At 33.9% G+C, this 23,709-nt stretch overlaps 1 protein-coding gene across 1 annotated transcript; it reads right to left on the reverse strand.

Annotated features, from left to right (window-relative positions):
• Nucleotides 1-573: 573 nt before the first annotated feature.
• Nucleotides 574-21,894, reverse strand: LOC128213638 (uncharacterized). Its single transcript, XM_052919622.1, has 7 exons — nucleotides 21,805-21,894; nucleotides 17,364-17,477; nucleotides 16,552-16,729; nucleotides 9,312-9,536; nucleotides 6,367-6,415; nucleotides 2,489-2,599; nucleotides 574-1,737 (listed from the first exon to the last, which is right to left on the reverse strand). The coding sequence occupies exons 2-7, from the start codon at nucleotides 17,454-17,456 to the stop codon at nucleotides 1,542-1,544; spliced, it is 852 nt and encodes a 283-aa protein (XP_052775582.1). The 5' UTR covers nucleotides 17,457-17,477; nucleotides 21,805-21,894; the 3' UTR covers nucleotides 574-1,541.
• Between the last annotated feature and the right edge of the window lie 1,815 nt (nucleotides 21,895-23,709).

Raw genomic sequence — 23,709 nt, forward strand, 5'->3', positions numbered from 1 at the left:
TATCTACATATGATGTAAAAGTTCAATATGAAGCCCTGCAACTAACAATAGAGCAGATGTCATGTGTAAATAACCTATACAGACCACACAGTTTCGTAATGTCCAAAATAAAAATAAAAATTGTCTCATTATTGTTTTAACTTCAAAATGGAAACAGAACAGTGTGTCTACATCATACTTGAGTTGTTCGCTATTGTATATGTAAGCCATATTATTCTATGAATTGCTTGCATATTTTAAATACCAGTATGTATTGTGTATTATATTTCCTTGAAAACACTTTCTTTCATAGTATTGTGTTTGTATCTGAATTAGCTGTATTTAAGCAGTATAGTCATATGATAATAAAGGAATGGTCAATATTCATCAAGTAACTGCTATTTACCAATCCAATCATTTATGTGAAAACTAGCCAAAAGATAATATGTGAACAACTATCAACATGTTTTAACATTGGCTACTACAGTAGCTTTCAATACCAAGTAATTTCATCACAACCCACTACTTCTTTCTTATTTTTAATAAAAAGCATTTCCCAGTGTGATTTTTTCCATTGATAAAGAAAAGCAAAAACTATTTCATGTCAAGTTTTATTAATAAGATAAAAAAAATAAAACACCAGAGTCCAGCTCTGTATATTTGCATGAAGGTGTTTTTCCAGTAAACAAGTATTGACAAGTAATAAGGTTTTGTTTTTTTAAATACTATATCCTGAAAATTTCTCAATTGATCATAATTTGATTGATCACTTCAAACGAATTCAATGCTTAAATAGAGTAAATCGACAGTGTATTAGTTTGCTAAACTACATTTGTATAATACTCAAGATTCAAAATACAAAACACAGGATCATTTCATGCAACAATATGGTATGCTTATAATGTCTTAAATGACAACTCTATAGCAACAAAATGCATTTATAATTACATCTACATAGAGTACAGTGATCAGCTTTCATTTTCAATTTCAAGGGTTATTATATCATCTTTCTTAAACAATGCATATAATTCATATAAATATTGTCAGTACTTAAAATCTGCCCCCCTCCCCAGAAGTTTTCTGTAAGCCCCTCTATGGGGTGAAACAAATGATCAATATTTTCAACAAATAAGGGTTATACATTTAGACAAAAGAGACATGTTTTTTTTAAAAAGTTATGTTTAATATCCCTTAATTTCACATCACATATTAATAATTCAAATGCAAATGCCTCTTAAGAGCAAAAAGATATTTGCAATGAATCATTATAGACTGTTGTTAATGAACAAACACGCATAGCAACTAAATGAATTGCTGCAAATCTTGTTACATCATTAGGAATATTATTGATCATAATACCAAAAGCATTGTACCAAAATACAGATAAAATTGTAAACTACATTATAAAATATTTTCAATAGTCATTTTTTTATGATTTGATGATCCAATTATAATGATAATCAATAATTGTGTAGAATAATTTAAAATGCTGTTTTATCACAGAATAAATGCATTAAAGCAACTATCGCAGACAAGTTTTGTCCACTGATTTATTTTCCTGTTTATCGCTCCATAAGAACAAGATGTACACCAAACTTGTGTTGGGACAGGTTCTCCCCTCCGCCTGTCTGTTGGGGCAGGTTCTCCCCTGCCCCTGTCTGTTTGGACAGGTTCTCCCCTACCCCCATCTGTGTGTCCAGGGTGGGTTCCTCGGCTTCCCTACTTCCACTGTACAGAGCCCCAATCACTTGATTGCCCCTGAAGGGAAACAAACATTTCTAGGTTAATATCACCCAACGCGATTATATTGATAATTGACATGGGGCCTTATTAACTGTACATGGCCACATAAAGAATAGTTCTTACACCAATAAAGATGTGGGGCCATATTCATTCAGCACCATAACATCAAAAACCTAACATTAGTGAAAAATCAGGACTTTTACAGTCAAACTTCATACAAGATACAAATAATCTTGATGGAAAACAACTGTACGTTACTAGTACATAATAGTACGAAAGTACCAATATAAAGAAATCAATCAGTGAAGTAAATTCAGATAATTTCATTATATCAAAATGAGGAAACCTTTACAAATTAGGCCATACCAAATTGATCTTGTTTTTTTTTTAAGCTTTTCACCCAAAACATCTAAACAGAAAAGGTCTAAAAATGCCTTCTTGTGAAGACATGTTGCAAGTAGCAACACAAAAACTTCATATCATATATGTGACAACTTGCAGAAGGCTTATAAAAATTGAAACTAGCTCAAATGGCGAGTTGTATCATTCACTCATGGGGGTTCTGGGTCTTGTTACTGTTTTGTAATGTAACAGTGTTCAATAACTTTCGTGCAACACACCCAATTAGTTTACAGACTACTTATTACATGGTCAGGTAATATATTAAGCTCCGCCTACTGGTACTGTTCTGATATGAGAATTAATCCATATACGAAAACAAAGAAAACACTCTCCAATTATGGTACAAGGACAAAGTCACAATTACCTGAGAAGGTTATACTGGAAGCAAACATGGACATTGGATGCTGACTTGATGATCGTGTGCGCAATCTTCATCTGCAGGTCATTTACTGTGTCCTCCGAACTCAATGCATACCTGAAGACAACAAGCAGTACTGGAATAAGAAAATAAAACAGTACATTCACATGTCTTGCCATACAAAAAATACTTGCCCAAAAATACACATGTATGAAAAGTTAAAAACATTAACAAGCAATTAAGAGCATATATATCCATTATTTTGTTCAAGCTACCTTTATTCATACCTTATACTTATGATTTGCCTTTGTCTGTTTAAGTGATATACATCCTTGAACAACCTTTTATTTCATTAGTTAAAACACACAAATGCATGTTTCATATATCATCAAAACGGCATGGTTTAAAAAAATAAAACTTAATGTTAAATTTAATAGAAATGAATTAAAATATAACTTGCAGTTGAACATATGATTTAGAAATTAATCCGAAAGCAACACAAAAAGCAAACAAGAGCAAAAACTGCTGGTTATCAAACTTGTCTGAGATATAATGCTAATACACAATTCTGACCAAATTTGGTGATAACTGGACAAAGTTAAAGCAATTGATCAGACAAGACCGATTTGAGGTAATATATATAATTAACAAGCGATAACATTCAAGTAACTTTAGTGATACGGCTGGTTATCAATCTTGTCAGAGATAATAAGCCATTACACATTCTGACCAAATAAAGTGATGATTAGACAAAGGCCACTGATAAACTATATTATGTCCCATTTTTTTTTGAAAATGGCGTTTTAAAAAACAGAAATTATTGAAATATTGTTATGCTTGCTTCTATCATGTTGAATACTTACTAAATATCAAAATTAAAGGTGAAATGGCATATCTCCTCGTTGTTTTGATAATACAGTACATCGTACTTAATGACCTATGATTTATTTACATACTACCGTATGCGGAAATGCAATGGAATGAAAATACAGATGGCATTATAAAAAATTTCAGATATTAACCTTCAATCCTGTGTGTCTGCAGAGAATCATAACTATTATCACTACTAAATAATTATTAAAGTATTTGAGTAACAAGAGCCGGCGTAAGACAGCAAGCTCAACTTCACCGCTTTCACTTAGAATACAATAACGATGTAATAATACCAAGTTTGGTCTCTTTATGTCAAATCTAACTTAAATTATTCGATTCATAAGGTAACTTTGATGCTGCCCTCCCACCAGCCCGCCCAAACAATGACGCAAGTCATTTAAGTAACTTGATTTCCCATTATAAAAATGTGGTTAAGAATATACAAATATGCCTTTCAAAGGAAATTAAAAAAAAAAAAAAGAGCCATAATTTGTATTTAGGCTTATAATGGAGTTATGTTTCTTGTTGTAAGATTGTCGTAAATAATTTTGAATTTTATTACCGTAAATGACTGGGTATAAGACGATAGGGGGTATTAGACGCAGGGAAAAAAATCTGTGAAAAATGTGAGAAAAAAACTTTTAATCTATGTTTTTGGTTAAAAGACGCATAGAAAAAATGTCAAAATCGTCCGGCATTTTCAGCCACCATGTTTGTTGACAGTGACAAAAAAAAAAAAATCGTGAAAATGGCGATGGTTATCTTTAAAACCATACAACCATACTGTCGAGAATGAAAAGTTATGTTATGCAAAAAATATTTTGACAGTGCCCAACTTTGCTTTTTTATATGTAAGTTTGATTATTGTTTAATTCAATTTATTATTCAAAATAATATTGAATACCGTAATTCACAAGAGTTTGGACGCTATAAATTAATTATTTTTTTCGCTCTCCGAATACATAGAAAATTATCATTTTTACATTTTATTCACATGTTTGTTTAACCTGCCTTTTTTCTTCATGTTTGCTTTTACCACTTATTAATTTATCCGTAGTAATCAATGGTCATAAACTTATTTATTACGCCTATAAGTGTAAATCCTTCTTGAAGTTAATTAAAACACCATTTTATACATGCATTGAACTGAATAAACACATTCTATCGGCTTCAGATCAAAGAGTCACACTGTGTGACGTCACATAACTTACAGTTATACCCACGAGGATCTCGTGGAGAGCATGGACATTGCTATGCAGGATTAATATATAACTGTACGATTATTGCTTCATATAGTCTATAAGTGTGGTACAAGTTTGAAAGCTTATTGGCAGATCGTTTTACAAACATGCCATGTCGATGTTTTCTTAATCCCTTGATTGCCCTTGTTGTTTGTTTAATCCTCAAATAAATATATCACACTTCCTTTTCAACAGGCAATAAATCGTTTAGGATGGGTAGTAACTAATTAAATTGTCACAGTGGTGTATACGGTTAGGTAATCTAGCCAGGCATTGTAAAGATAAAAATCAATAATCTTCGTCTGTGAAACTTGGTAACTATGAAAGTTATGATTGATGTCCTTTGGGTGTCCGAAAATTAGGTACGCAAAATAAATTATTAATTAAATTAGGTGAATTACGGTAACTTTAATCGAAAAATATTTTTGTTGAAATTATAAACGTCTTACGATATACCGTATCCCGATCTTCAACTGCCGTTTTAACCCGTATATACTCGATCAATATGACGCGAGTAACATCCCTTTCTACATAAATCTAAACAAACTCTCGGCTTGAAATTGACCTCAGAAAAAAAGTTCAAAAAATTGTTACTGGGTATTATACGCAGGCATTTTTTTGCATCAAAATCTGAGGGAAAAAAGTGCGTCTAATACCCAGTCATTTACGGTAAGTGCATTTAATGAACGGTATAGAAGTTTTTTTTATTAAAATCCCAACTTGCCCTTAACTTTTACTTGCCTAAAACTTTAACCTATTATAGGGCCATAACTTATATTAAGGGTATGGAGTTATGTATCCCCATTGGGTGATGTTCCTGAACAATTGTGTGAAGTATTAAGTCAATTGAATGAAGGGTATAGAAGTTATTAAACAATATCCCAACCTGCCCTAAAACTTTAACCTAAGTTTCATAGTCAATCAGGGGCCATAATTTGTATAAAAGATAATATGGAGTTATCTAACCTCATTATGTGATGGCACTGAACATCTGTGTGAAGTATTAAGTCAATTGAATGAATGGTATTGGAGTTTTAAGTGAAAATCCCAACTTGCCCTAAAACTTTAACCTGCCCTAAAACTTTAACCTAAGTCAATCAGGGGCCATAACTTGTATTTAGGATAATATGGAGTTATGTAACCTCATTGTGTAATGGTCCTGAACAACTGTGTGAAGTATTAAGTCAATTGAACATATATAGATATAGAAGTTATTAATAAATATTCCAACTTGCCCTAAAACTTTAACCTAAGTTCCATAGTCAATCAGGGGCCATAATCTGTGTAAAGAATGATATGGAGTTATCTAACCTCATCATGTGATGGCCCTGAACAACTGCGTGAAGTATTAAGTCTATTGAATGTAGGTATTGGACTTATAAGTGAAAATCCCAACTTGCCCTAAAACTTTAACCGGACGCCGACGCTGGGGCGAGTAGTATAGCCCACCTATTCTTCGAATAGTCGAGCTAAAAACTGCAAGAATAACACCTTTTTTATTTCTCTCATTAAACTAATAAAGATGAAAAAATGTTTCAGATTGCTCCACATAATTATTTCTGTTTCCAAGTTACAAGTGAATAATGGGTATTCAAGTTGTCAATCTAGTACTAAGACAAAAAACAATGACAAAACCAAGGATATGATCTCCATTTTCTATGAAAAGAGATAAATCTGCATATATTTTGTAATGTTTACCAACTACTTAGACCCATTTTGAGAAACATCAGAACATTGAAATCATAGGCACAAACTTCAAGGTTGCCTTACTCTATCTGATGTCTGTTTGGGATGCCGGGAATAGGCTCGTCTGTTGGGACTGAAAGAACAAAATCATTTTGTAAATAACTAGGCATGTGTCACAAACAAGGACATGAGAGTTAATGTATTTAACCTATGCCAAGAAATGAAGCTGTCCTGAACATTTAAGTGAACTATTTGAAAAAATTGGATGTTTTAAGGTTGTTCAAGCATTAACATAAATGCAATCTTGTGATAAATTAGAATAAATGACCATTTGAAATCAACAAAATATCGAACTTGTATTTTCAATCAGTCAGAATTTTGAAGAATGAACAATGGGCCTTAGATTGCCATTTCTATTGCAGTCATAAGATATTTTGAATACATATGCTTGTGAGCTACTTTTTCACCACACATATTACTCATATTCAAACTTGACCATATTTAACAAATAATATAATTCTGAACCACTATTTTATCCTTTATAATTAAGTTTGAATGAAAATTGAACCATCTATTTAGTTTACAAGATTTTTCAATGATTTTACTTTTTGCCCTAGGTTTTCTCCAGACATGACCCATATTCAAACTTGTCCTAGATGAAGACAATTAATCAGAGCATGTTTCATGTCAGTCAGATAAAAAAGGACACCTTCTTTGTTCTAAAGATGATTTGACTTGTTTACCTTGTTTATCATTCAATATGACCCTTGTTCAAACTTGATCTTGATTTAAGGGAGACAACCATTCTTAGCAAATTTCATTTTAGTCATAAGAAAATTATAACTTCTATTGTGTTATGCACCAGTCAATTGTAACCACAGCCCCCCCAGGTCCGGGGAATAGCGGGGACTTTGACTTTCGGTCCAGCCAACCCCGGCTAAAATCCCTGTGCTGCGGGAACAAACAGATGGTAAAATCCCCGCCAAATGCCCCCGCACCCCAGGGACCCTAGGTAAGGCCCACTCCCCGCTATAGTTAAAGCAAAGACAAAACCACCGCATTCACCCGGCACTGAGGGGCCACCTGAAAGGTAAAAACTCGGCCCATTTCCCCGGCTATCCCCGGACCGGGGTGGGGGGGGGGGTGGCAGTGGTTACAATTGACTGGTGCATTATAATGACTTCATTTTTAACCCAACATGACCCTTATTTCGTCTTCGCCTAGAATCATTAAGACTATCATTCTGATCAAGATTTGTCAAAATCGGAGCTCAAATGCTGTTATTGTTATGTGCAATAAGAATGCTTTGGTTTTGAAATAACAAGTTTTGTTTGCTTGTAATTTAACCGCATGTTCATATAGTATCAGTACATGTACATATAGTATCAGGAGCTACATGGATTCCAGGGCTACAACATTGAAAGTCGCCCACTTGATTTCGGCTACAAATTTTCAATTCTTTTGGATGATCATTTCATCACTATTACCGTATTATACAATACATAGGACGCACTTTTTTACCCCAGATTATCGTTTTAAAAAATTGCCTGCGTCCTTTCTATGCTATTAGAATTTTATTAGTTTTTCTCAAGTCCATTTCAGGCCAAAAATGTGGGGCCTGAGACGAACACGGTAATGGTAAGTACCGGTACAGTGTCCACCGAAGAGAACAACTGGCGTAGGTAAAATCACGCAAGTTAACACATGCATTAATATCTTGAATGTTTACTTTAAAATGATTTATTGAGAAATAAATTGAAAACAAACAAGGGTGTTTACTTTTTTTTATAAAAGGGACGCTACTCACAAAAACTCGATGTGAGTCAGGCGCTTTAAGTGGATTGAGTTATAACGGCAACGGAAAGTCGGGATATAAGGTAAATATCAATTAAACGTTGTTCACGATGTTAACGTTTCGATATTTTACAAAATACTTTGTTGTATGTAACTGTTTTAAAATAATAATAATAATAAAGGAATGTGCATACCGCAAAGTAGCATTATTGTCACTATCAAATCTTTTCAAATGTGCGAAGGTGTGAAAAACACCCGCTGCCTGTCATTAAAAAAACATCAATAGAACAAACTATTGCGATGGTATGGTTGTTTGTTTGCACTTTACCACGTGTTTTAATACTTAGGTGAGGGTGTTGACATTTTAAGACCATTCACGCATACTATAAGACTTTTTTCATTGTTGTTTATGATACACCATCACGACGACGATGGCGAATTGGAGAAAAGCGTGTCATCAGGATGACAGAATAAAGCTGTTGTTTATTACCTGTGCTAATGTTATTTTTTGTGCACATTGTGTCTAATGTATAAATTTACATGAAATAAACAAAGAAGCACATATTATTTTGGTATAAAATTTAATATCATATGGTTTATATTAACCTTTGCCATTTTCACGATCCCAAAAAATCAATCGTCAAAACAAATATGGCGGATACTGGACTTACCGAAATACGTTAAATCGCCGAAATACGAAGATAATTACCTAAGTATACAAGAGATATCGAAATACGCCTAATATTTAAACAAATTTGTTGTTTTTGATTTTATATATATAATAAATGCCTCACCAACTTAAATTTTTCGGCTCCGATTTTGACATTTTTCCGCTGCGTCCTATCTTTTATATTAAGGATTTTGACCCGTTTTCTCACCGTTTTTTTTTTTTTCCTGCGTCCTATCTTTGCTAGCGTCCTATGTATAGAATAATACAGTACTAATATTCCATCAGAGATCGAGCACCTTGGGATAAATCAAGGGCAACAATTCATGAACTTATAGTCTGAACAAACTTGACCAAATTCTTATGGCTATAAACATCTTGATCAGAAATGTTGATGCCAGAGAGTTAAAAGATGGATGGACAAACATCAAATATTCCTTATAGTAGATATGAATAGACATTTAATTCATTCCCTAGTTGTTATATATTTACACCCTTACCGTTAAAAGTAATAATTGGAGATTGACATAAAGCATAAACATGAAATGTTGCTTGAAATCAATGTTACCATGAGGTACAAAAGTCAAGTTATAGTAGACATCATTTGGGTTTCGTCGCTGGGGCCAAGTGGGATCGGCCTCTGACGCAAGGTTCCGGGTTGGTTTTGTAAGTTTCCCATCTTCAGCATTAAGACTGCGCCCATACACATAGAAGACCTTTTTTTGCTGTGCAATGTTGGGGCCTTTCACAACATAAAGGAATTTTTGTGGCTCCTCTTTGTCCGCAGATGCTTCTGAAGGTCAAGAAAGAAGTTTTCATTTCCATGCTATAAGTCTAACCCAATGAGGTCAAAAGTACACAGTTATTTAAAGTGGACAAACATTCTACACAAAATTAAAGATTGGTTTTAGATTTTGATCTACAAATCTATAGACATTAGATTAACAAAATATTCACAGAACAATTTTCAGAACATAAGCAAGAATATTGCAGTTGCTATTTCATAATGATTTTTTGTATCTAAAACAAACAGAAAATAAAACTGCATCAAGCACAGATCATGGTGTGTCAATCAGGGATTGTGTATTTGTATTCTTTTCAATTTTTAATATTTGATATCAGTTTGATGTGTAAATCACATACGTACCAGAAAAGTCCTGAAAAATACCGTATTTCTTATTAACTTATTTTTTTAACTTTATTATGATAAACAATAAATGAATGATTATGAGTACCGGTATATTCTTTCTTATGGCCAACAGAAAGTGGTTGTAATAGAGATGACATCAAGGTGAATATGACTTTTTGTTGTTCATAAAATGGGATAACCCTTATCATCAGTCTAAGTGTTATACTATTTGAGTAAAAACTCTTTTACAAAAAATTATTAATTATGTCAAGACTTGACGGAATGACGTCACTGACATTATTTTTATATTTAGTCACTTATTTTATCATAGCGTACAATGAGATTGATGTCACGTCCTGTTACATATTGCACACAGGTTTGTTTACAAAAATATTCTTTTTTGTCCATTCTTGGTTTTTTAGTCCAAAAAGGACATACATGTAGTTACCACCAAGAATTATGCACCTGGCTCTAAATGTGCTTATTGTCTCTGGTAACACATGTATCAAGTTTGATTTTAATAATCACAACAACACCAAGGCCTCAACATATTTCCTTACGAAAACAGATATGCAAAACATTTTCCTCACAGATTATAAACATATTCTCTAAAAAGTGTGACCATTGACTGATAAAAAACAAATGTGGATAAATAATCAATGAGGGCCTCAAATATTTATATCAGTAATGGGTGAAATACAGCTCATCTATGCGATTCTCCTCATTCGTTGTAACACTATTGGCATTGTTTGAAACACTTTTTTTTATATCAAGGAAGGCAAATCAGCAACAATGGGTAAAAGTTAAACATCGGTTGTGAAATTGAGCAATTGAAACTTTTGAAAGAGATTACCACTGCAAAAAATGACAGTGCCTTCTATTGACAGGTTAGTTTGCGGAGGTTGTGAAACAATCACCTGACAGGTGAATGGGAAAAAAATCTGCAATCAGTCGGGAAACACAGCTGGGACAGTGCATGAGGCAAAATGATTGTTCCGTTATTCTTTAATTACAATGATGTATAATCAGCTACATACTAGCTTGTATTGACAATTCTAAGTGTTTTGAGGAAATACTGTATTTGCCCATTTCGGGGACCATCTGGTGTCTACTCCCTCCAAATCTGACAATAATTATGTAACACATGTGGCAAGTAATTTTAAAATCTGTCCATACAAGAGAAAGCTACAGCCCAGACACAACCACCTAAACTCTGTCATTATATGCAGCATTCCATAGTATTCAAACACTAATTGTGACCTTGACCTTAAAGGAAGAAACATACCGTAGGTCTTGCACATGACACGGCGTCTTGGTATGTTAAACACATTTGGCAAGTTATTTTAAAATCTGTCCATACATGAGAAAGTTACAGCCCAGACACAAACCCCTATAATCTATGTCCTATATGCAGCGTTCCATTGTGAATAAACACTTAATGTGACCTTGACTTTAGAGGTTGGGACACAGGTCCTGCACGCGACACATCGTCTTGGTACGTGGAACACATTTCACAAGTAATTTTAAAATCTATCCATACAAGAGAAAAAGCTACAGCCCAGACACAACCACCTATACTCTGTGCAGGGGCGTAGCCAGGCTTAACAGAATGTTACGCACAAAAGGGGGCGGGTTAGGGTGTGGGAATATCCCTGTAGCAGGTTGGGGGTTCGGGGGACCTCCCCAGGGAAAAAATGGGACTACCATGTTGAGCTCTGATGTTTATTTGGAGCAGGGCTTCTAAAAACAGGCAATTTGCTGATCTGGACCGATTTTGATTTAGCCAGACCGGTTTCAGTTACAGAAAATGGCTCAAAAATCGGCCTGAAATTTTATTTTTTTTTCCATTTCGGTCCAAAATGTCTAAGTCTGTAGAAAAAACAGAAATTGTAATATACAAACAGTGTTTGTCATCATACCACATCCTTAACTACCAGGAGACATCCTATAATATAGCTAGGGGACATTATTATCCTTGAGGGCGATTACAACCTGTGCTTATTGACTTTGCTGTTTTCATTTCATCAAAGTGATGTAAGATTCACCGTCTGTTTCTCATGGAACAAAATCCATTATTATATTATAAATGAAATTATTATTGTTAATCTGCAAAAGCATAAAAATTCTGAATTAATTAACCTACTTGTGCTCCAATATCAACAGCGACACGCTTGATTAACTACAGAGTCTGAAAGCTGAGAAGAACCGCTTAGGTCATTTTAAGAAAATGTAATGAAAAAATCGCATTCTGAACTCCTCGGTCATTTTTATCGAAGACATAAAAATGGCTGAGAAGCTCTGAATGAAAAAATCGTAGTTGATATCAAACACTTATAGATGACGGTGGAGGGGGGGGGCAACACCGGTTGAGGTTCCAAACTGTAGGCTCACTAAGCTATCTAGCACAGAGAAGAAATGCTTACTTGAGCTGATCTTCCTTTTATTCTGATATCATCTTTTAGCTTAGCCCTTGACTTTGATGCCATTTTTGGCCATATTTATTTTTTCATTTTTCAAATTGAAGTTACGCACATGCATCAATGCATAATGCTGGCTACGCCTCTGCTATATCCTTAAGTGCAGCAGTCCATAGTATTCAAACACTAAGTGTGACCTTGACTGTAAGAGGTATGAACACAGGTCTTGCAGGCAACACATTGTCTTTTTTGCCGAACACATGTGGCAAGTTATTTAAAAATCTGTACGTACAAGTTACAGCCCTAGAAGACACGAGACGTTGAGCCTGACACACAGACAGCCGAACAGTGCAATTTAATATGCCCACCTTCGGAGCCCACCTTCGGAGAGCATAGTGTTACTGCGATCATTAAGTTTAAAATTGATTCCTGCATTTTGAATGTGACCTGATGACCCCTAAAATCAATAGGGGTCATCTACTGGTCAGACCCGGCCTCTGTGTAAGGTTTGATGACCATATGTCCAGGCATTGCTGAGTTATCACTCGCAAAATCTTTGTCAATCTTTTCGTGTTAAAGGTCACTGTGACCTTGACCTTTGACCTGATTACCCCCTTAAATCAATAGGGGTCATCTAATGGTCTGGCCCAACTTTCATGTCAAGTTTGATAACCATAGGTCCAATAATTTTTGAGTTTGCATTCAAGGTCACTGTGACCTTGATATTTGACCTGATGACCCCTAAAATCAATAGGGGTCATCTTCTGGTCAGGCCCAACCTCCAACTTAAGTGTGAGGGCTATGGGTTCACACAATGTCATGTTAATCACTCGACAATCTTTTAACATTCAAGGTCACTATTACCTTGACCTTTGACCCTTCAAATTAATAGGGGTCATCTATGTTCAGGCTCAGGCTCCATGTTTAGTTAAATGACCATAGGTCCTGGCATTGTTGAGTTATCACTCGGACAAGCTTTGACAACATTTTCCCTATAACGGTCACTGTGACCTTGACCTTTGACCTGATGACCTCTAAAATCAATAGGGGCTATCTTCTGGTTAGGCCCCACAATCATGTCAAGTTTGATGACAATAGGTCCAGGGATTGTTGAGTTATCACTCGGACAAGCTTTGGTCTACAGAAGGACCGACTGTCCCACCCACCAACATGTGCAAAGCAATATACCCCCTCTTGTTGAAAGGGGGGTAAAATTAATTCAGGGTTCATACAGCCAGACTGGCAAATGCTTCAAGGAGAGTTCAAGGAGATTAATTTGATAAGGTAAAAATGGTAGCACTGGTAAGCAAATTTATCTTGTGTTTTTCCACCATTACATCGATTTCAGGGCAGACTTGCCCATTGAACTGATGTCAATAAAAACTTTTGTGCAATATATACCCATCGTTTTTTCGTTTATTTTCAAGGTCAACCAGTGAAAAGAGAATTAGCAAAGAGCTACAAGCGAAGAATCCACTATAGACAATTTTGTTTTGTAAAGATGAACATTTTACTACAGACACTTTATTTAGAGCTAACAAGAAAATTTAAGGACAATTTTTGAAAATACAAGCAGTTTTCAAGGCAAAATAAAATTTTAAGTAGTTTTAATGAGTTTTTTAGCAAATTTAAGGACTTTTTATCCAGCAACCTTTTCAAGTTTGTGCGAAACCCTGTCAATATTGCTTTACATTATTATAAACTAGATGAGGAGAAACTTATTAGCAACACAAATGCAACATCACGGTCTCCACGAGCACATTCATGTATAGCAAATCGCTGAAAAGAGTATTAATTTTTTTATAAGTCTTTCCAAATTGTACATGTTTTCAACTTGCACACAGTCATAGCCTCATGTTATTTTAAATTCACAATAAATTCATACTGAAACAACATAACTCAGAAGAGGAAAGAACATGTTAGAAGATATGCAGCTTACTGGGTAAAAGCACATAAGAAATTAAAACAGATCTGGATGAAGTGTATGGCTAAATGGCTAATCTATAATGAACTGTTTCAAGATGAGTATCCTTGTTTAAAAGAAGGAATAATAAGCATTCAATAAGAGTTCTGGCCTGGCCAGCTTAGACTGGCGGGCTCTGACAAAGATGATGCAGGACTACAAAAAAGTATTGCATTGTAAAGCAAGATACCCGTCTTAAAGTGAAAGATTGAACAGTCAAATTTAAGAGATAACTTCATCAGGGGTGTATTTCATTTCATAAAAATGCCCAAGGTTTGCACACATTGAATACCATACATGTTGGCCCCAGAACAGAATCTGACATGTGTTGAAAAGGTGTCTGCACTGATCTCTTATATCAAAGACAAGGACCCTCAGTGGTTGAAAAGTAATGGCTCTATTCTGTTTGAGCCCACCAGCAAAGAAAATAACAAAATGAGGGTGGCTGAAAATATTGAGCGTCCTGTAATAGCTAAGCACATCAGGAGGAACTAACAGGGCAGGACTTATGACCTATGCTCTTTTTTACAGCAATGGAACAGTAACCTGAGCCACGGTACCTGAATATAGTAGAGTCACAGGCATATTATATTGAATTGTGTTCTCTCTGCTGATATTGACCACTAGAATACCAAGCGCCCATGTACATGGGTGCTAGTGTCAATTTCTCCCTTGATAAAGCACCCTGGCACCACTCTGCACTGGTTACAGAATATACCCAGAAGCACAATCTCAAAGTTTTGCAACACCAACCCCACAGTCAAGACCTCTCACAGTTTGACTTCTGGTTGATTCCCAACATCAAGTTGTGTCTATGCAAATGTCATTTTGAGACTCACAGTCCCCTATCTGTGTTTAATTACCAGAACTCCAAAAGAATAATTTACCGGTAAAAATGCATTTTTCAGACTGAATTTCATGCCTCAAAAAGTGTATTGATGACAAGGAGAAATATTTTCAGGGACTAAAAAAACCCATTTCTGCCAAGACACAAGCAATGCAATGCAATGCACAACCAATATAAACGCTCCTCAGTTATTAATTTTCAAAATAACTTGGTGTGAATTGACCAGTTTAACCAGTTTTATAAATGATCATAGTTTAGGAAATAAATCAACTCTTTGCCCTTTGTCGTTTCTACAGACTTAAAATTACGGAAGTTACAACTAAGATCCTATTCCAGGGCCAGCCACAGTGCAAACGTCGTTTGAAGGACCAAAATTTATAATAGAATCCATTTTTTTTTAGTTTTGAGTTTTAATATTTAGCAAGCATAATTCATATATCCGTTGCAACATGTGAAGCTGTAATAAGGAGTTGAGGTTGAGTTAATGAATAAAGATTTGAATTTCCAATCAAAAACCAATTACGTTTTCCTGGAAATGTTTTAATACAAAAATGAATATGTTTATGAGTCAAACTTATCAGAACTACCTAATCAGCATTGTCTTGAGGCTTTGTGGTGATTGCAAATATTTAAAAAAAAAGATATTTGCATTTTTGTAACCAGAAAATGAATTTCATCCACCATTTTTTTGAATAACTTTCTTATTTGAAAAGATATCATCAAGAACTCTCAAGATATTGTTGATTGGGGAGACAAAGGAATTTTGACACATAAACAAAGTAATAATGTCGACAGACTTTTCCGAAAGATCTGAATGCTTTTTGATCCAAAATCTTCTTTTGTATAATTTGTTCGACTCCTTACTACCCCAAAACATGTCACCACGAATTTATGTTTTACTCCTAAAAAGATTGTTCCTCAAAACTAAATGAAACATGAACTTTTGAAACATTTTAATTGTTTAACCTTCCCCACCCACTTTTGCACTGTGGCTGGCCCTTAAACAGGCATCCACATTACCAGAAGAACTGTGATAAACTTGTACTGTGATAAACTCATACAAAAACTGCTGTTCATCCATAACTTTCCAAATAAGATAACCAGTTTAACTGGTGAAACCTGGAAAAATGCTTAGTATGAATCTTTGACGAAAAGAAAGGGATTCAAGTGGCCAAATTTAATGTGTTAATATATTTATATTCGTCAATATAAATAATTACACTGGCCAACACAGAGTGGGGCTTTAATAGTTTGATTTTAAAATAAATACATCAACAATGAGATTCTAATTTACCACAAATCAGCACATTGACCATGTGCATTTAGCATAATTTTATGTGTTGAGTCATCTCACAGATTTTTATAAAATCTCATCCCCTTTAGATTGAATGAAAAAAGGTGTGGATTGGGTTATTGCAAACATACATGTTTTTATGATACAAGGGAGCTTACTTTCACTGAAGTCATTCAATCTTGGGTGGTAAAAGTAATGTCCCTTGTTCTGTTTCTGATTTCCTTCGAATGGTCTCTCTGTCATCATTGATGGAGTCTTCCCAGTCTCATTTTCATAGCGATATCGGATGGACCCGTGATTCAGATCGATCAACACAGGTGTGTCTATTTGGAGTTGCTGAAAAATAATTCAGTAAATGATTCGAACTATGATTTCTAGCTCAAGTTTAATTGGCAAGAATGATACTTTTTGAAAATACTATCTTAATGCAAAATGTTGAAGATTGCAATATTTGCTATAAATTAAACCTACCATCCCTTGCATAGCAGTTGTTATAAAAGAGCTAGACAGTATGTTCTTGCAGATTAAAATATAATATAAATAACAGCACCAAGATATGTTGCTGTCATTTATACATGCATTTTGCCTAATTAGCTGTTTTCTATAGTGACATTTCATCTTCCACATCTACTTACTTGTATAGTGCATGTTACTAAAACATAACATTAAAAAAATGTTACTTATTTGGTATAAAACTAATTATGGCACTAGTAAATGTATACAAACTGGTTATGCTACCCTCATGCCATAATTTATACCTCAAATTGAGATGTGACTGTCATGATGTCATGACGTCATAATTTTAATAGTTTATTTTATAATAATTTTATACTTAGTTGCTTTCACCTGATAGACTTAAAAAAGAGGAAACCCTTTGTGGGAGTGGCAGATTGTCTTCTTTGGTGAGGTGGCAGTTAATATAATATGAAATACCTGGCTACTTAATATAAAGAGAGATTGAAACATGTACCTTTTTCTTTTTCTTCCCAAGGCTGTTTGTATACACAACTCGTGGATTTGCAAGAGCACCTTGCTTTGGCTGCACACTGGAGGCTGTTCCCATAATTTTGCAGGTCTTGGGTCTCTTATCAGGAAGAAACATGATAGTAATAAACTAAAACAAATATTTTTACTACAAATTTATACCAGACCTCAATGAAAATAAAGGTTGTTATAAAGTTGCAATCTAGCATATTTAAGGTTTTTGAAAAATGGTTTAAATATGGTAAGGGATTTAGGGGCCCTTCCCCAAGGAGAGTTTTGGCTATTTTCAGTCTAAAATGGTGCATTCTGGAAATGGTCCATTCTGGTGAATTTTATCCATTTTGTTTTACTTTAATTTACATAAAAAGTCCCTGCCCTAAATCTGCTAGTGTATTCAATACTAGGCTTTATGATCAAGTCTTCAGAGTCTTGAGAATGCTGTATCTTCACTTGTCTTATTTCACGTATTGAGCTCCAACAACAACAACCATTAAAAATCTGGTGCACACAACAGCCTTCTGAAATACTCACGTTCATAAATGCAAGTAGCAGTCATCGAAATTAGACTTTTGGATGAACAAGCCCGAATTCTTATACTATTGCTTGGCATCAAATTTTTGAACAAGCCCTGCTATATAAAATGCAGAATTTGAGCAAGCCCGGAAGACATTTTACCAGTACAGGGCTTGCAGGCTTGTGCTAATTTCGACCACTGAAGTAGTATCATATAAAGACTGGGCAAATTTATATGATATGCAAAATAGAGTTATCTCACTTGATCAATGAATTAGGTTGGATGGTTAGGCCTTGAATAAAGATTCAATACAAAGCATCCAGATATTGACTTATGCATGATTACATGCAAAACCTAAACTAGAACATCTATGTTGAATAATAAATGGCCATAATTTACATTATATACAAATAGGAGTTATCTAACTTGATTAATTAAGTAGGTTGGAGAGTTGGAAACTTTTATTTTTTTTATATTAAAGCAGTTTAGACAATTTCAAGGGCTATAATCCAGTCATGCTAATTAAACATTTTGCAGTGCTCCAGCTATGCCTAGATAGCAGGGTGGGGCACCCCGCTGCCCTTTTCGAGCACCATGCTGACTTTTTACTACATGCTGCTGTGCCCTTTTGTTTGGCAGAGTCAATTTTCAGAAATAAGTATAAAAATAATAAGTATATATAGTTTTGACACTGAAGTTAAGATAACGGTTAAGGTATTCATAAAAAACTTGAAAGTGAACATATACACATACACAATAAAGATTGAACATTGGCCCTTGCAAGGGCCCCATTAAGGCACATCAAAGGCACCCTTTCTGACCTAGCACCCTTTTTGAAGCCTGGCTGGAGCACTGATTGTGTTAAAAATGGAGTAATCATACAAAATCAATCAACCTAGAAATTAAGGTTTGAGAGAAAAGTCAAAAGAGCATTCTAACAGGTAACATGTCATTGTTGTGCCAAAGATTTCTCAGTGAAAACCCAAGCATCAAATTGTCGTTCACACCCTTCTGCAGAATTAGCCAATAGTGTACACTTCTGACATTTTTACACAAGGGACAGGGTCATACATGTGTACCAGACATCAGAACATGTCCCTGACACTTAAGGCAGCCAAACAACAATTGAAAAATACTCTACATGAATGGCGAAAAGATGCTTGATCATAAAGTTGAAATAATTTAGGATATTGAGAACAACATTAGTATGACAAAATTGTCATAGGCCAATGGATTTTATAGACCAATTTAAAGGACAGTAGAAATTTGTGAGGAAAATGATGTAACCAGCATATTGTAACCAAACCAGCGTCACTCTACATCCAATAGTGATATATTACAAGTCAACATATTCCAATAAACTACTCCATATAAGTATAGAGTATAGTTGTTATTACAGGTAAAATGGGTCAAAAGGCTAGGACAGAAGTAACATTCATTGATAAAATGATTCCAGAAGTAAAACGTTTTGACCCGGAAACGCATCAAGAACTGGACGGACAACTCTACATCTCTGTACAGATACAAGGTAATATTCCATAATCTATAACAAATGGAACATGGAATTATTGGAAAGTCAGCAATGGTTAAGGCCCCTGTATTGGGCTAAAGAGAACGTACTTTAACATTTCTTCCCAAGCTAGCTTGAATTAAACTACTAACCTAGGACATGAGAAGAAATGTGAAAACCTTAAAGGTGAAATGTAACTGGATTTCGGAGGTAAACACAATAATAAAAGCTATCCCAAACGACTGGAAAATTGTAATTAAATTGACTCAATCTGTAAACACACAGGTTAAAACGTGTTTAAATCTTAAATACGGTCAAAAGCAGTTAGACGATCTCACCAATAAAGATATTTAGCATATTTTTTGTAACGCTGTATTTGAAAAACCCTTCATACATAAATACTGGCAAGAAACTTTCAACAAATCAATCAACTGGCGATCATGGTATTTTATTTTACATTGGATAATTCCAGAAAATAAAGTTAAAAAGTTCAAGTTCAAACTCCTACATAACATCATGGCTACAAATCTAAACCTATTCCGCTGGAATATCTCAGCAAGTTCTCTTTGTAATCACTGCAACCAAGTCGAAGACTATGACCACTTTCTTATTAATTGCCCGTATCTTTCTCATTTTTGGTCAAAGATAAATGCCACTTTTAAACATTGTAATATACATAAACAGATGAAAAGCCTCGAAATACTTATAATTGGATATAAAATTGAACACAAAGAATATAATATAATACTATTCTATCTCAAATAGGTTACTGTATTTACAAATCATACTTTTTATCTGAAAGAAGGCAGAAATTTGTTAATTTATGTGCATTATTAAATGCCGACCTTTTGATTATTCAAACATTATATAAGAATAAAGAAATTCATTGTCCTTTTCTCAATAGGTTCATAATGAAATTTAAAAGCAACTAAGACTATTTTGTTAAAAAAACACAAGTTATATTACTTTAGTAAAATGCAATGTTTTAAGATGAAATTGTTGTATATCATGATTTTCTTGTTTATTATTTGTCATGTTTATGATTTGTATTTGTATATGTTTTTATAAATAAAAGGATCACCTCTTAGTGATTCCAAAACGAAAAAAACCTATTCTCCGACTGCATTGTCCCAAAAATTAAGTATAAAATCAGTAATATTTACACGCGATTTACAATGATTGCTTATAAAACCAAATGATTGGAAATAATTATTATGGTTCAAGAATCAATTTTTAATTATCCCAAAACCAAGAACGCACAAACAGAAACACTACAACACCTATGCATTATCTTCAAACAGGACCAGCATACAAAACTTTCATAAACCAATCTCAAAATATATCAGTGAAACCCGTAGTTCTAATTGTATAGCTTGTACAGGGAATCAAACCATTGACCCTGTTCTGTCTGTATCGCAATGATCGAGGCTTACTAAGAGGCCAAAAAGAAACCCAACGGATGTCCAAACCTGGAAACTAAAAGTTGTAGTGCAATGCTTCACTTTAATTCTCCTAGTCTCCAATAGTTCAGAGCCTGCCCTAAACAGTACAAGAAGATACTTCAAAGCTTCCCTAGATATTAACGTGATGTTCTCCCATCGGCGTCGAGACACGTACTAACCATTTCTATGCCTTTCGCTGCTTATATACCCTAAAATCACGTGACCAAAATGGAATGATCCATTTTAACAAACCCTATAGGTGAAACCATTACATACAACTTACATTACAGACTAGGGGTGTCAAGTTCATTAATCTTACGAAAAGAAGTAAACTATTAAGAATACAACCGCATTTGTATTAATTTATAATTTAACAGCTAAGTTTAGACATTTAATACTAAAACCATAACATTAATATTAAATACACAAAACCATCCTACAGAAGTAATAGCGAAAACGGCAAAACCCTTAACACTAAAACAGAAACGTTTATTTTCCCGGCTCCGGACTACATGATTCCAGGAACATTACAGTACATTCAAACATACATGACTGACACAAGCTGCTATTGTGAAATATGCATTGTCTAGGCTAGATCCACATGCAATACATGGAGAGATGGGAACATACGTATACTGTATGGAACTGAAAACTAAAAAAGTGACTGAATGCCTATCCTGGGCTAAGTTTTCATGATTAGGTTAAAACGAAACTCGACATTTACGTGAAAATAATGACGTGGAGTGAAAAGTTATTGTATTGAGTCCCATAAGTGATAAACATCCAAAATTGTGGCTCTGCATTTTGTGCAAAGAAGTTTAAAAATAAAATTTGATAAAAAAATAAAAATATTTCAATCATTTTTTTAATTTGACATTTCCTGAAATGTTAAATGATGTAGGGTCACTCCTGTAGAACAAAATATGCGTATAAATTACCGAAGAAGCAAATCTAAACTCACAAATTTAATTCAGGCTGATATGAAAAGCGTCATAATTGTCAACAACAACTATCAGGATGCAGGAAGTGACGGGCACCTGTTCCATTCGGAATCATTCGGATCACAATTTGACCGGTGAGGGGTGATACAGGAGTCCAGTGGATTTCACGTGAAATCCACTCAGAACTCAGTTATTTTAATTAATAATTTATTTTTTGGTATACATATTGGAAAGTGCCTCATGAAGGGTTTATATTTCAAATTTTATTAAAATTGGTCAAAAAATAAAGAAGTTAGAGCTATTTTTTTTATTTTTTCCAAAAATAGATCGGAAATCGAGGTGAAATCCAGATTCCGATAAGTGAAATCCACTCATATCCCATTAATTTTAATAAATAATTTTCTGTTTTTGTATATTTATTAGAAAGTGCCTCATAAAGGGTTCATATTTCAAATTTTATTGAAATTGGTCAAAAAATGAAGAAGTTAGAGCAATTTTTCGAAAATAGATCGAAAATCGAGGTGAAATCCAGTTTTCGAGAAGTGAAATCCACTCCCAACTCAGTTATATTAATTAGTAATTTTTATTTTTTTGTATATCTTTTGGAAAGTGCCTAATAAAGGGTTTACATTTAAAATTTTATTGAAATATATCAAGAAATGAAGAAGTTAGAGCAAATTTTCGGAAATCGAAGTGAAATCCACATTTTGACAAGTGAAATCCACTCATAACTCATTAATTTTTAACAAATTATTTTTTTCGTTAAACAAATAATTGAAAGGGCTTCATAATGGGTTTATATTTCAAATTTTATCCAAATTGATCCAAAAATAAGAAAGTTGTAGACCTATTTTGAAAAAAGATCGGAAATCGAAGTGAAATCCACATTTTGACAAGTGAAATCCACTTTTTCAGACGTGAAATCCACTCATAACTTATTTATTTTTAACAAATTAATCTTTTCGTAGAACAAATAATTGAAAAAGCTTCATAATGGGTTTATATTTCAAATTTTATCCAAATTGATCCAAAAATAAGAAAGTTGTAGACCTATTTTGAAAAAAGATCGGAAATCGAAGTGAAAACCACATTTTGACAAGTGAAATCCACTTTTTGAGACGTGAAATCCACTTATAACTCATTTACTTTAAACAAATTATTTTTTTTGTTGAACAAATAATTGAAAAGGCATTATCATCGGTTTATATTTAAAATTTAAATGGAATTGGTCCAAAAATGAAGAAGTTGGATAAATATATTGAAAATAGATCTGAAAGCGAAGTGAAATCCACATTTTGACAAGTGAAATCCACTTTTCCAGACGTGAAATCCACTCATAACTCTTTTATTTTTAACAAATTATTTTTTTTGTTGAACAAATAATTGAAAAGGCATTATCATCGGTTTATATTTAAAATTTAAATGGAATTGGTCCAAAAATGAAGAAGTTAGATAAATATATTGAAAATAGATCTGAAAGCGAAGTGAAATCCACATTTTGACAAGTGAAATCCAATATTTGGGAAAGAAATCTACTAAGTGTAAAGAAATAATTTCAATCAAGAATCTTAATATTAATACAGTAGTAGTTTGTGTCCGATGATTATATTTTAATGTTTTTATGTTTTATTTACTTACATTAGTATCATTTAATCCGTTTTAGTCGTGATCTCTTATATAACATTAGATCTAATATCTGAATCAGTTGAGATGCAATATTTTGGTGTGTATTTTACTGTAAGTAACCACTATCCAATATATTAGTTCTATAATATCGTTTAATAATTACGGGGGGGGGGCAGGGGGGGGAGCTTATTTACCCTCGCCATCGGGTTATGCCCATTCGGCGAGCACGCTACGTTTTGCAGTATTTCTACAGATTTAATAACATTTAAAACATCTCGTCTTTAATCGTAGCGTGGGTG

The sequence above is a fragment of the Mya arenaria genome, chromosome 13 (genome assembly GCF_026914265.1).
Source record: "Mya arenaria isolate MELC-2E11 chromosome 13, ASM2691426v1".
NCBI lineage: Eukaryota > Metazoa > Mollusca > Bivalvia > Myida > Myidae > Mya > Mya arenaria.